The 15,025-nt window shown below is 27.4% G+C and overlaps 1 protein-coding gene across 1 annotated transcript; it reads left to right on the top strand.

The window, feature by feature from the left end:
- The first annotated feature begins 12,939 nt into the window (after positions 1 to 12,939).
- Positions 12,940 to 14,616, top strand: LOC113370926. Its single transcript, XM_026611597.1, has one exon. The coding sequence runs from the start codon at positions 12,940 to 12,942 to the stop codon at positions 14,614 to 14,616; it is 1,677 nt and encodes a 558-aa protein (XP_026467382.1).
- Positions 14,617 to 15,025: the final 409 nt, after the last annotated feature.

The raw sequence follows: 15,025 nt of genomic DNA, 5'->3' as shown, positions 1-15,025 counted from the left end.
GAGGGCTCGGGTTCGATTCTCGGTAGGGTTCGGAAAAATTAGCGTTTAAGAAATAGTATAGGTGTAAGATAAGAAATAATATTGAGCGTATTACGTATATAGGGTTAAAGGCGTATTAGGCGTAGTATATAGTTAGTTAAAAGGCGTATAACATAGAATTTAAGGTTTAGGCATACGTGAATATGGTATAGGTATCTTATAAGAAATTCATGTTATATGATAATCGTTAGCAGAATTTTGATACGGGTACTTTATAAAATGCATTTTTATCCATATATCAACTCTTTGAATATTATTTTCAAGGTCGCCGACACCGCCGACGCCTAGCGTCGCTGCTGTATATATAGGTTCCCAGACAAAAACACAAATTGCTCTCTCAGGCAATGAAATCAAAGTTACATAACCCAAACTCGTTTCTTGTAATTATCAGGTTTTACAATGTTTCCGACAATAATTTAATCGGATTGCCCGCTAATATTAATACTACCAGTCTTTTCTCAGATTAAAATCCAAATCGCGATTGCCACACAGTTGTTTATATAGAAAACACACAAAGGTTCGACTAAAATATATTCAATACTTGGTATTTTGATTACAGAATTTTAACATCTAGATTTTGAAATTGATATGTATGTTAAGCATTTTGGACGGACAATTTATAATTTACATTTTGAAGTGTACAAATCTCGAGAATACCGCTAGAATCTTGAAATTTAACCTAAGAGACCAGAGGTGAGAACTCTGAGAAAATCGTTTATTGAATTCGAACTGTTGTTGGAATTATTGGAGAGGTCAACTCCATTACATAGAATATATATACACCTTTATATATATATATATATATATATATATATATATATATATCAAATTCTAAAGAATAATACCGCTCTCTAGAATATCCGTCCAAAAATATTAAATTTAACACAATTGATCATATGGAATTTAGTAGGGCATACGATATAGGAGATATTAATATAGTATACAGAATAATCTTGAATACATTTTTATATATATATAAAATAATTATTATATTACTAAAAAACAGTTGAAAATATTCAAGGTCTCATTTACAGATAAATAAAATGAAAACGTAACTGGCAACGACAAAATAAAGTGCTTTATTTTTTGTGCCATCAAATAACGACAGAATAAAATGCTTCAGTTTTTATGTCATTATTTAATTTAGAATATTATTAACTACAAGAATAATAATTATATATGTAAATAATATTAATTAATCGAATGAAGATAGCCTATTTAAATTGATACATTGAGGTTTGTCGCTTATACCATTGGAAGAAAAGTGTTCTCCAACAGTTTTGTACGTACTTTCCGAATTTTACAGATAATTTGGATTTGTTCTAAAATATTTTATATAATTTGATTTTATAAAACTTACTATCAATTGTGGAGTTATGAGGAATTTGTTTCCTGCAAAAAAGCCAACAGATTTATTTATTGTTTTCCATAGTCAATTGCTTATTGCAGCAATTACTACAATTTTTTTTACTTTGTAATTTATTTTTATTTATGTTTATTTATCCATTTATTATTATTATTTTTCTCTGTGATAGTTTACTTTTTATGTGTAATTTAGCTTTATAACTTATAGAGTTCTGTCAATAACTCTGATTATAATATTGACAGAATCAAAAAAAAAGTTGAAAGCTTATGCAAATGTACTACATATTGCAAATTTAATAAGTTTGCATCTTCAATATTTTGGCATGGAATATAAAATTATATCTGATTCTAGCATACTGTGAAGCATTTGGTATATATACAAAATTTGAAATCAATTAACTTTTTTTCTTCGTTTCGTTCGTTCTTCGTACATCTAAAATGCACAAGTAACAACGAAGTTTAGAGTAATAAGATATACATCATCTGCTCCCAAAGTCATTGCATTGGTAAAAATATTGTTATATTAAAAAAAATTACACCCTTCACAAGTGATACCATTTTTGTTAGTAATATTTTTAGCATTCAGATAATTTTTTTTATACCAAATGTAAAAATCCATTACAGCAAAGTCATTGTAATATGCAAAGTAGTTGCGTCCGCAATACTATTTTCCGCAAACACGTTCCAGAGCAATTTTTTTGTTCTGGTGATAATCACTGTGAGAGTCTTATCCGTAATAATATATATGTCTTACGTGGTAAGTAACACACTGTGAATATATCAATGTCGAATCATTTATACACAGACAATGTGTGATATTCATGTGATGTTCTGTATTAAATACAGAACAATAAAGATCCTACTTTATATTTTAATTAGTTGTACTATATGATGACATATGAATAGGTTTTATAACTCGTTAATTATGATACAAAAGAACTATAACTCATCTAGACTGAGTTTGAAAAATTGAATATATCTAGAGAAATAGATCAGTGAAAACAGCGTTTTTAAACAAAAAACATTTTTAAACAACAGATATTTTTCCTAGGTTTGAAAATCGTGAACCAGTATCTATCGACTTATTTTAATTAAAACGAGTAAATAACAAATATAGTAAATTTATTATAGATGTGATAATTAACTGATCAAGAATTTATTAAATCACGCCATAAATAAGTTAACTTAATTGATAAAGACTTGAATGAATGCAAAGAGAAAATAGAAAATAATTTAATGCAAAAACAAATCCTGAAACCGGTTAATAAATTGGCTGCACCTAGATATGTGAATTTTATTAGTACGATAAATTTTCTTTAGGTGAATGAAATATAATTCATTCAATATGGAATAAAGTGATGAAATATATTTTACGTCCAGGAATGCAAAGATAGTAGTGAGAAAAAGAAAGTTTATTGATATTTCCTATATTAGTGCCATCATACTTAAAAATCTCAAAAGAAGTTCGATGCCATAGATTAGGGTGCTTTTAAATATTGTATTGAGCATGTTATTATTGAAAAAAACTAATATTTTATTGCCTAAATATCAAATTTTACACATCCTAATGCTACTGTAAGAAAATATCTATAAATTTTGTATTTTATGCATTTTAGAGTCTTTAAATAGATTGCAATAGTAAAATCAATAATAATATTGTAGTGTAAGAAGTTTACTATAGCCAGTCGTGAAAAATAATTATAAAGCACTACACCACGACTGAAAATAGTTGTTTTATATAGCAAATTACTAATTTCTTTAACTTGCCTGTAAAAGTGTATATTTAACCTTCACCAATTGTTTATTAAAAAAAATGTTTTTCAGAAATCTGATTTGTTTTGATTATCGACTTTTTTTTCTATTGACAAAATTTGTTGAAATTGCTATTTAGATATGAGACAGATTTCCTAAATTGAAAAATAAAAAATAGTTATTTTTAACTTCCCGGAGAACAAGTTATAGAAATTGCAAAAAAATTAAAAATGAATTTTTTTGCATATCTACACGTTTCAAAAATTTCGGAACATTTTGGAATACCCTATAAAATATGGATGTATGTATACGTGTATATGCATTAACATTATACCTTAACTTTTTCATCCACGATATCAGGAGCAAGAATTAATCGATTAGAATGTTTCGAAACATATTCGATTCGTATTGACGAGGAGAGATGCTGATTAGTTTTTTGCATAGACATGCCGATTAGAGTGTTTCAAAAAGCATATTGATTGTGTCGACGTCGTTTTTGTAGATAAACATAGATAAAGGTTGTCGCCCAATTATAAGCACTTATATTATATGAGATTTATAAAATATGACGACGAAATTTAAAGTATTTATAGTAATTGCTTTTACATATTGAAAATAATTCTTATTACTCATTGATAAACTTTCATTGATGATTGATAATTTTTATTTTGCGAATGGTTAATTACTGTATGGGAAGTACCAGCAATTTGCCTTAAGACCCAATGCCATGCATCACTAGTTAAAAATTAAATTTAAATGTTGTGCTGAATTTTAATTAAAGTAACAATATGTTTCACTTAATAGAACACAATGTCTTTTGCCAAATGGATTCTTCATCAAATAAATTATCGCGTATGTGTTTAGAACGCATATTACAGTATCGTGCACTGAATCGCATTACAGAGAGAAACTCATTGTAATCATATATGTATCGGTATATGATTTCTTTCTTATTTTACGGCTCGTTCCACTATGAAACTGATTTCTTTATTGAACCCATTCATAAAAGCAACAAAAGATATTCACGATGCATCTTGCAATTCCGCTTTTATTATTTTATTTAAAGAAAAGTGATTCATGTGACGAAATATGGTAAAAGATAGTGATTTGTTCATGTTGCTTATAAGTTTTAATTTATTTTTGAAAATTATTTTCGAAGCAAATTTAAGATGTTAAATTTCAAATATGTAACATGTAATAACAAATATATAATCGATATTTGATTTTCAAAAAAACAGTGCATTTTGTTTTTCCGGTCTCTAATAAAACAAACTTTTGATTTTTGATTTCAGTACATTTGCTCAATACCATTCATGCCAGTAATTACTGAATTGTGTTATTTATGTTTATAATTATTTTGTCATACTAGGTATGTACAATTAATATTCATTTCTTCAACCCTTAATTAAAAAAAAGTAATTAAATAAAATAAAGAATGGCACTTTATTTTTTTCTATAGTTTTAAATTGAGTCTTCTGATTGCTATTTAAAATTAATATGCACGTATCCAAATATGAAATAATTTCAAAATAAAAAAAATGAAAAAAAAGTTAAACCTTCAATTAGCCCATTGAAATGAGTAACGTCAGAATCATTTTGTTTTTTGAATATATATATATATATATATATATATCAGTTATAAAAATCCACTATCAATAATGAATATAAGTTATGTATATAAAGTTTAAATTATTATTAGTAATTCAATACTTAAAACGCATTGTTCGTTTTATATATTGTTTCAATTTAAGAATTTGATATCTATTCAAAATACAGATCATATAGTCAGCAATATATATATATATATATATATATATATATATATATATATACGTATATATATACATAAGAGTGGTCCTTAATATGGACATTTTCGAATTTCCTTGCCCTCAAGGGCTCAAACGGTTCTAAATTGATAAAAAACAATTCTCTGAAAGTTTGAGCTCTTAATATTATCTTTTAGATAGAGCGCAATTCAATCAAAGTTTTGTATGGAAATAGCATGAAAAAATATTCAAAAATTTTGCAGAACGTCGAATTTTCAATAAAAAAATACACGAATTTTCACTTTTAATTCATTTGTCGCTGAGTTACACCTAAAAAAATTTTGTTTTAATTTTCAAATTTTTTTCCATGCCATTTCCATACAGAGTTTGATTGAATTGCGCACTATCTAAAAGTTAATATTAAGAGCTAAAACTTTCAGAAAATTGTTTTTTATCAATTTGGAACCATTTGAGCAATTGGGAGCAAGGAAATTCGAAAATATCCATATTAAGGACCACCCTAATATATATATATATATATATATATATATATATATATATATAATATTGCTTCATTAATATTATTTAATACCTTCATTTATTATTTATTTTATATTATTTTTTAATTTTATTTCTAATATAACAAATTTTTTTTAAGATAATTTTAAATGGTACAGTATAACAAATAAATTCAACTAACATAATATATATTTGTATTTTATAATATTAAAGTTTATTAATAAAAATGTTAATATTAAAATTTACTATTAATTGTTAATAGATTATGCTCAAAGTTAAGATAAAAATGTACATTTTTACTTTAAAATTTTCATTTTACATGTAAATTCCTTGTCAAATGTACTTCTAAAGAAAAACATTTTTAGATATTTAATGATTTTTTATAATTTAGTAATTTATTATTACAGTAATTAACTATAAATGTTCAAGTGAAAATAATTTATAGTTTTTTAAATCAGCACAATTTAGAATTAATTTTTTTTTAATAAAATACGCGAATTCCATTAAAAATCGACATATAAATTCATATAAAAAATAGTTCTATCTATACATTGCATCATTTCCATTACCTTCAACTGTTCGCAATCACTATAATATCCAACAACTTTGTGTAAAAACTGTTTCGTACACAACACTCTGAATAACTTCAACACAATATAAGTCTACATGAAGAAAATTGAATTGTCAACGATTTGCTAAATCATATTTTTTTGCACATTACTTTTTCTCAAGAACAAATAAAAATAATAATGTTACGAGCGTTCGACGCGCCGGAGTTTCAACTTTACACTGCGAACGCTGCGACGAAACGAAAACACCTGTGGAAGAGAATTCAAGGTGCGACAGACGGTTTCAACTAATAGTGTGAGAGCTGGGGTAAAGATTTCTTTTTTTTATGCAAAGTATTTAAAAATCCTCGTCAATATATATATATATATATATATATATATATATATATATATAATGCTCAAATTCCAAACCGTAATCACATAAAGTATTTGGGGATGTACCTGGACAAGAAACTAAACTAAAAAATTTATATTCAAAAAAAGCGTGAACATCTAGAACACCTTTGAAGGTCCATTAACTGGTCTCTCAGTAGTAGATCAACTATCAATGTATCATAACATTTTCTTATACAAGGTTATCCTCAAACAAGTTTGGATGTATGGCATTCATCTATGGGATTCCTCTAAAGACAGTAACAGTAATATACAGACAGCAGTAGTAATATACAAATAATGAAACTTTCGAAATAAAATACCTAGACAGGCAATATCCGCGCCAAGATATCAAATATCAAGACACTGATACTCTTACAATCAGAGAAGAAATTAAAATGAGCTTAACTTAACTACAAATGCAAAATTGACCAGCATTCAAATAAACTGACAGCGAGTCTTTACAACACCATGTATAATATAAGACTAAAAAGAACGCATTAAAAAGATTTAACACTTCAATCTATAATATGTTGTTCTTTCATATTATCTATGGTATATAGGTTTATGTATGTATGTGTTGTCTGTGCCATATACTGAGTTCATAATTGTATGTTATTATATATATTAAAGTTTCTTTTTTATCTTTATAATACCAAAATTAAATTTAGACATAATTTAGTACATTAATAAAAGGTAAACCAATGTTATTTATCAAATTAACTTTTCAATGTCTTTCTATATAGACAAAAACTAATAAAATGTATTCGACAAACAGTACAAAAAGGTAAGTATTTATTAATATTAAGAAGTGTTTTCATTATTTTTTTAATATTTTATTTTTATTATTAAGTTTATTTTTATTATTTTTACTAGTATTCTATTTTTATTCTTATTACTTACTATTACTTTTTTGTTCGGTTTATTCCTGACACTTTTTTAATGACCATTTGGTTCAATATATCATCATATATTTTCAATATATCATATACATAGGCATATAGAAACATTGTCTTATGATGGTCTATTAAATAATAAATAAATAAAAAAAAAGTTATAGATGTTCATAAAACTAATGTAACATAAATTTGTAAAAAAAATATTGGCTTTATATTGACTTTATAAAATAATAAAAAAGATTATTCTAGCTAATTCAAAAATTTTGTTTAAATCATATCCAATTCTAATAAATATCTTCAATTAGATAGTTAGAAATCGAAATTTAAATTATTATTAAGTTATAACTTATAGAAGTTTTTATTAAATACTGCTTAAATACAATGGACATCAGTTCTTGATTAGGGTCTCAATTATTTACATTGTAACAACTATTTGTTACAATTATTCACCTTCTTTATAATTAAAGAATATTATTTTTATATGGAGACATATTGAAGTTTTAACTAGAAATATAGAAAGAAATTAAATAATTAGATTAGTAAGTCAATAGTTGAGTGCATATAAATATCGACAAACTGTTTTCAGTTCAAAGGTATTAAAGTATATAAAAGTAGTAAAGTATATAAAAAAATTATTTAGAGTCAGATGCATTTCATCATAATAAAGTTTGATTTTGCTATAATTCATGTGGCATAAAAATATAAAAATTAAGCTGAATATCATTCACGTAGGCTTTAGATTCTGTACACTTTTGGGCACTTATAAAATGTTCACTTGTTACAATTTGCGGGTATTAGCGCCCCTACTATCATAATGCTTGTATGCATGTATGGAGGGGCACTATGAGTTTTGAATGTGATGCACAGGTAGGTTTATATATGTAACACTATTTTTTATTAGTTTGGCGTATTATGTGCGACGAGCCTATGAATTTGCTTCGTGTTGCAATTGTTCGTGATGTTCCTGATCACACATACATCTTCAACAAATTCATAAGCAATTATTGAATAATCTGAAATGTTATCCTATAAATTATAAAAATTATTATAAAATTTTAATCTAAATTAGCAACATACATATATATTTTTGTGTAATATCAAATTTTGGTGTAGAATTTAGATTAAAAGTTTAGAGAGCGAAGTTAAACGTAATATAAGAAGAAACATGTTATACTTTTTGTAAAGTTAGCATATTGATGTTGGAATGGAACATAATTTTTGTTTGTAAAATAAAATTGTAGTGAGTTTTATTAAATGATATTTGTCAATTTTTTTTAAATTAGAGAAAATTTTACATAAATTTTTTTTATTGAAATAAATCAAAATTTTGTAGTACAAAGCTTGCACACAAAAGCTGCTTTATCTATCTTCATTAAGTTCTAAAAGCCAAACAATTTTTTTTCTACCTAATTATCTGAAGTATAAAAATGAAAAAAGCAGGAAATTCATATAATTTCGCCTCGGAATTAATTAATCTCGCGTTTACACCAGCGTGTAATGCAGCAGCAGAAGCTGAAGTAATATTTCATATACCGTAATGTCATTTACGACTCGAATTACCCGCGAGTTTTAAATTAACCGAGAAAATGTTTGCTCTGATTATTCGAAAAATACGTTATTTATCTGCACTCGCTTTCGATCTCATCCGACCGATAGTATCCAAGCACGAAGATAAACACCAAACACCGTTGTTTAACACATAAAACAGTTTATTTTATAAAAGTCATTTGTAAATTATTATTGGTGTGTGTATGAATTCATAATTGCACGCAAAAATTGTACATCATAAATTTCTCAGTTAATTTTAAATTTAACAGAAGTGACACTGCTGTACGGAATAGCGAGCCGCCTAGTAGCGCTACTACTAGGAACATTACAGGCACAACAACATATTTTAAGATTTTTCATTTATTATTAATAACTAGTGGTGCATGGCAATGTGCCTTAAAGCAAATCGCGTACCGAAATTCGGAAATTCTCGTACTAAGAAACTGAATTTTTAAAAAGAACATTAAAATTTCTTCAAAACTTTGAAGTTTTTTGAATTATTCAAATCAGACGCTCCGTTCTCTCAAAAACCGGAATACCATTTTTGGCACATTTTCCGTATCTTCGAATAGGCTAGACCTGCCTTTGCCAAAAAAACTAGTCAGCAAGTCTCCTTCTCAATAGGAATCGAATGTTGTCTGAATCATTCAAATCGGTTGATCCGTGTTCGCAAAATCGTCGACGAAGAATTGTATCTACACATACATACACACACACATACATCCATTTTACCCTACAGGAAATTAAAATTCTACATAAAAATTTATTAGGTTTAATTTATTTATAAAAATGAATTACGAATTAGAACTTTCAATAATTTAATCTGCGAGGCGACTATAGACGACACTCGTACACGCAGGTAGTCATGAGGATATAGTATTTTGTAAACCTCTGCAGTTCTTCTGTACTTATTAATACATATTATGCAGACTTGAATACTTTTGATAAATTTAACTTTTAATGTTAATTTTTCATTATCTGATACTATTTGTATATTTAGTTATTTCATATAAATAAGTTCAAGACCATTATATTATTATTATTTTAAAAAGCAACAGCTTAGTGACAGACAGCATAAAACAATGAAGAAAACCTGACAAAATCGTATCAAATTCCAAATTTTTAAGCTTTTAATTTCAAATATATCAAAACATAAAAAAGTTAGAAATTCCACATTTTATTTCAACCATTAATTTTTTGCTAATTAATATACGTATAAATTAAACACCTATTATAATCGATCTATTTAGTTGATACTATAATTGGGTCAAGTAGACCATAAATCTTAACAGAAAAATGCACCGACGCGAGTATAGAATTTGTTTTTGAATTTGTAGAAATAATGGAAGGTGCAAGACAATACTATTTTGATTTCGTTCCAATGAGCAATTCCAACGCATTGTTAATTCGTTTATTCTGATAGAAAATAAACAATTGATTATCAAGTTTATAAAGTAGTTCACGGAGAAGAGCAATGTGCATTGTACTATCCCAATCGCAATAATGGATGATTAAAACTTGGGTACTTAAAACTTGTAAAAAATTCATAAAACTTATTTTTCACCTGGTGGTGCATGGTCTTAAATAATCTTGCAAAAACAAATTAGCACCTCTCTTCATCAATATGAATCGAATGTCTTTTGAATTATTCAAATCGGTTAATCCGTGCTCTCAAAATCGTCGACAAAAAATTGTATCCGCACACAAACATACATACATCCATTTCCAAGGTATGTCACAATGTCAGAAGACTTTATATATATAAAAATTTTCGATTTTTTTGCGATTACTATAATTTACCCCACGGGATGCTAAAAACTTGTAAAAACATTTAATATGAAATTGTTGTTTGTGTTTTTTAAGCAATAATTAAATAAAGATTGGTACATTTGAAATCAATTAGTTGTATTATTGATGAAAAATTATCTGTGATCAAAATATTCCATATATTATTCTGAAATGAAGAGATTCCATACAATGGTTTAAAAACCAATATTGAAATTTGCATATCGCTCAATCGTGACAATATTATTGTAACTGACCAATTTTTGTATCATTAATATTGTTATATATTTATTGAAAAATTATAAAATACGCATATTTTCCAATAACATGTTTTAACTTCAATCTTGTTATAGCATAATATTATTTAAAGCAAAGATAGATAACTGGTGAGTATGAATAAGTTTGATAATGGTATGAAAAATATTTTTATAATCACATCCTACTACCATAAAAATATTTTGCAAATTAATTGTGAATTCTTGATCGCATTTGCGTTTTCCGTGTCATTAATCTTTATCTTTAAACTGAATTTTTAATACACTAATTTAGTATGTTGACCAAATTTGCGTCATTAGAAATGCTTTTACGTAATAGTTGACAAATATATGGCATTTGCATAATTTCGTGAAATTATGTCAACATTCTTGATATTCTGCTCGTATTTATAAATCTATGCAAAAATCTAGATTCTTCTCGACATTGCTCTTCAATTTATATGGCAGCAAAACATATTAATATATGCCAACATATGCGTGTTTTTTTCTATCATGTGTACACAACAATTATATCGATCAACATTTAGAAAACATGTTTGTTATAACACGATATCTAATGAAGAATTAAATGAAAGATATAGCTAAATTTATGCAAATTGACTTGGAACAAAATCGTTGATCTTTAAACACGCAATTAATTAAAGCATACGTGAAATTTATTATGACTGGATGTGAAGAAATATTTAAGTTAAGTCCACATGAAAATTATGGTAATAATTAATTTTTGTTAAGGGGGACAAGAAATGCTCAAGGCAAAGTAAATATTTTATCTGGTGAAATGTAGAATAATCATATAAATTCTGTATAAAATTTTTAATGCTGTATTTCCTCATTTCGAGGATTCAAATTACTTTTTATTATTACCAAAGTGTGGAATTAAAAACCATCATTCGAACAGGTTTTAGATAATATAAAAAATAATGGCGTTAAAGCAAAAGATGTACGAATTTTTAAATTTTTTATATCTGCATTGTCCATTTAACGTAGTTTTTTATGCATAATCAAAAATTTATTAAAATATTCAAAAGGCTCATAAAATGTTTTATAGCAATAATTTTTATAGTATTTCATCTCACCTTGCTTCATTCTCGTTGCGTTGTAAAAATATTTTAAAACTACTAAAAATACAAGTTAAACTCATCATTTTAATTTCCCTCATCTTGTATAATTTTTTTAAATTTTTATTTTATATTTAGCAATCAGATATACAAAATTTTAAAAGACAATAGAAATCAGATATTGACATAAGAAAAAATTTATATGAAATATCGTTAGATTAAATTAAATCCATGGGATTGCGTCCTAATCAATGTTTACAAAAAAATGGAATAGAACAACCATAGGGTTGCCTTCTAATTGTCAATCATCACGAATAGGAAAAAACAATATGTAATTGTAGTAATTGAATTTATCATATACTTGAATGTTCAGTAATAAAACTAATAAAAAAAATCAACAAGCGCGCAGCCCACCTTTAAAAAATTTTATGATTTTTTATATTTAAACCTATTTTAGTAGATCGTATAACAATGTATTATTACATAAAAAATCAATAAAACGATTTTTTGTATGAAAAAGATCTGAATTAATTTATATTAGCTTTTTTACACAAGTGAACTTCGTACTTACACTGTGTTGTTACCTGCGTTGAAAATATTTTATTTAGACATGACTGATTACATGCTGTCAAAACAAAAGAAAGCAAAATGATATTTTTTTTAACTTTTTACATAATCATATAACTATTATTATTATTAATAAATAATTAATTTTAAAATACTAATTTAAAAACACAAAATTTACTAACTTTCTGGATGAAAAAAAAATTACACATAATTATGCTTATACTGTTGACGAGTTATTTTGCAAACTTCACTTTGTTACTTGTCAAAAAGGAAAAGTTTAGTGATACTTTTGGTAAAAGAAAACGTTTGGTAAAACTTTTATAAAATTTGTATATTTTATACTACATTTTTACAACAATTTGAAAATGAGCAAAGATTCCAGACAAAACAATCAATTTAAATTTTCCAACCATTTTCGAAGAATAATGGAGAAACAACGATTTGGATTACATAGATGGAAGATCAGATTCATTGGTATAAAATTGGAGAACATTGAACTAATTTTGGAGAAACCACATGGAATGGCATCGTTCTCCATGCGATGGATTTGCAAAGCCCTGCCCGTCATTTTATCCTGTAGCTTCCTGATATTTGTAGCGCTCCAACTGATGCACACGAATCTAATAACGACTGAAGTGCCAGTCACTTCAGCTAGAACGACTGAAGTATCAGTTTTGGTAGACACCAGGAAAAAAATGAACATGGAAGATTTACTAAAGGATGTGCAGATTCGATTGCCAAGTTTGCCTCTGTGGTCTTTGAATGCAACGACACAGACCAAGCCTTTGTATAAAAATGCAACGTGTGCTAGGTATCCTTCGGTGTTTGATTTGGAGTTTAATAATATTAATTGGCAGACTTTGAAGACGTCCAATGGTACGTTCCAGTTGTACAATGCGTACTATGATGCGAGACGAAAAAGTTTAATTGGACCATCTGTTAGAGTTTTGGGTATGATCGATAGGATAGAGCCTACTATAATCACTTATTGTCAACTCTGGTTTGCTGATCAGCAGACTCCTGTATTCGCAAAGTTGTTTGAATACAAATATATTTGGAACAAAGCTTTTGGCAACTACAAACAAAATATTTACCAGCCTTACTTGATGACGTGTAAAATACCAGTTAAATATCATGGTCGAATACCAGCTTCAGTTTCAGTTGTTGAGACACCTTGTGATAATGCCACCAATAACTTAAATGTTCTGTACGACAAGCCTGTCAAGAAAAAAGGATTTGCAGTTTGTGTAAAAGGATTAGATTTTCTTTATGAAGATTTATCTGTACATCTTGTGGAATGGATTGAGTTGCTGAACATTTTAGGAGCTGAGAAGATTTATTTTTACGAATTGCAAGTTCATCCGAATATTTCTAAAGTTTTGAAACATTATGAAAACAGGGATATGATCCAGGTTACTCCATTGACTTTGCCAGGTAGTCAACCCAACATTCCAGGATTTCAACATTTGTACTTGACAAAAAAGACGAATACCAAGCGTCAAAATGAAGTGATACCTTACAATGACTGCTTGTACAAAAATTTATACAAATATAAGTACATAGCCTTGTTGGATATTGATGAAGTAATCATGCCTGTTAAAGATGCCAATTGGAAAGACCTAATGTTGAGGGTACGTCCAAAATCTATGATAAAAAAAAGAAAGAGAACCAGAGCCAGTTATGACGTCAGGAATGTGTATTTCTTAGACAAACACCTGCATGGGCATGGCTGGTATAAGGACATTCCCAAATACTTGCATATGCTGCAGCATGTGCACAGATCCCAAAACTTTACTAAACCAGGTCAATATGTAAAATGTTTCCACAACCCAGAAAGAGTTCTGACTTTACACAATCATTATCCTTTTGCTTGCATTGGAGGAGCCTGCAGCTCTTACCCGATTGAGACTGCAGATGCCCAAATGCAGCACTATCGAGCAGATTGTGTAAATGGTATGCAAAATTGTGCTGAATACAGCGAACATAGCATTGAAGACACGACTATTTGGAGGTATAAAGAGGAACTTATTGCAAGAAGTAACTCAGCATTGACTGCTTTAGGTTTCTTCGGGGATAGCAAAGTCGATACACAAAGACGGTAGTAGAAGTTGATACTTGTAGAAGTTGAATTACATGTGCCAACTCATTTTTTTAGTTCCCTTTTGTGATGTAAAAATTTAAGACAATTTTCATATATTTTTGTAATGATTGAATAAGATTCATCGCTTGGCATTTATCGTAGTCAAGTCGAAGAGAAGTCTTTGTATGTAGAAAATTTAGTATTGCATTTATATAAAAATGTTTATTTTAGGATGTAGATGTAGAGAATATTTTCTTGTAATTTGGTATTAATAAAAAAGTAATAAAAAAAAATATATTTATTGTAAGTATAGTACAACCATATTGACAGTAACTAATATATTAACTTCGCGTAGGGTAAGATATTGTAATCATCCAAAAATCGAAGTTGAAAATTTTTACATTTCCCGACGTTTTGAAGGTTTCTGAACA

Source organism: Ctenocephalides felis, unplaced genomic scaffold (genome assembly GCF_003426905.1).
Source record: "Ctenocephalides felis isolate EL2017-DRISC unplaced genomic scaffold, ASM342690v1 CF-g0.4_SCAFFOLD_01492, whole genome shotgun sequence".
Taxonomy (NCBI): Eukaryota; Metazoa; Arthropoda; class Insecta; order Siphonaptera; family Pulicidae; genus Ctenocephalides; species Ctenocephalides felis.
This window is presented reverse-complemented; position numbering and strand designations above follow the sequence as displayed.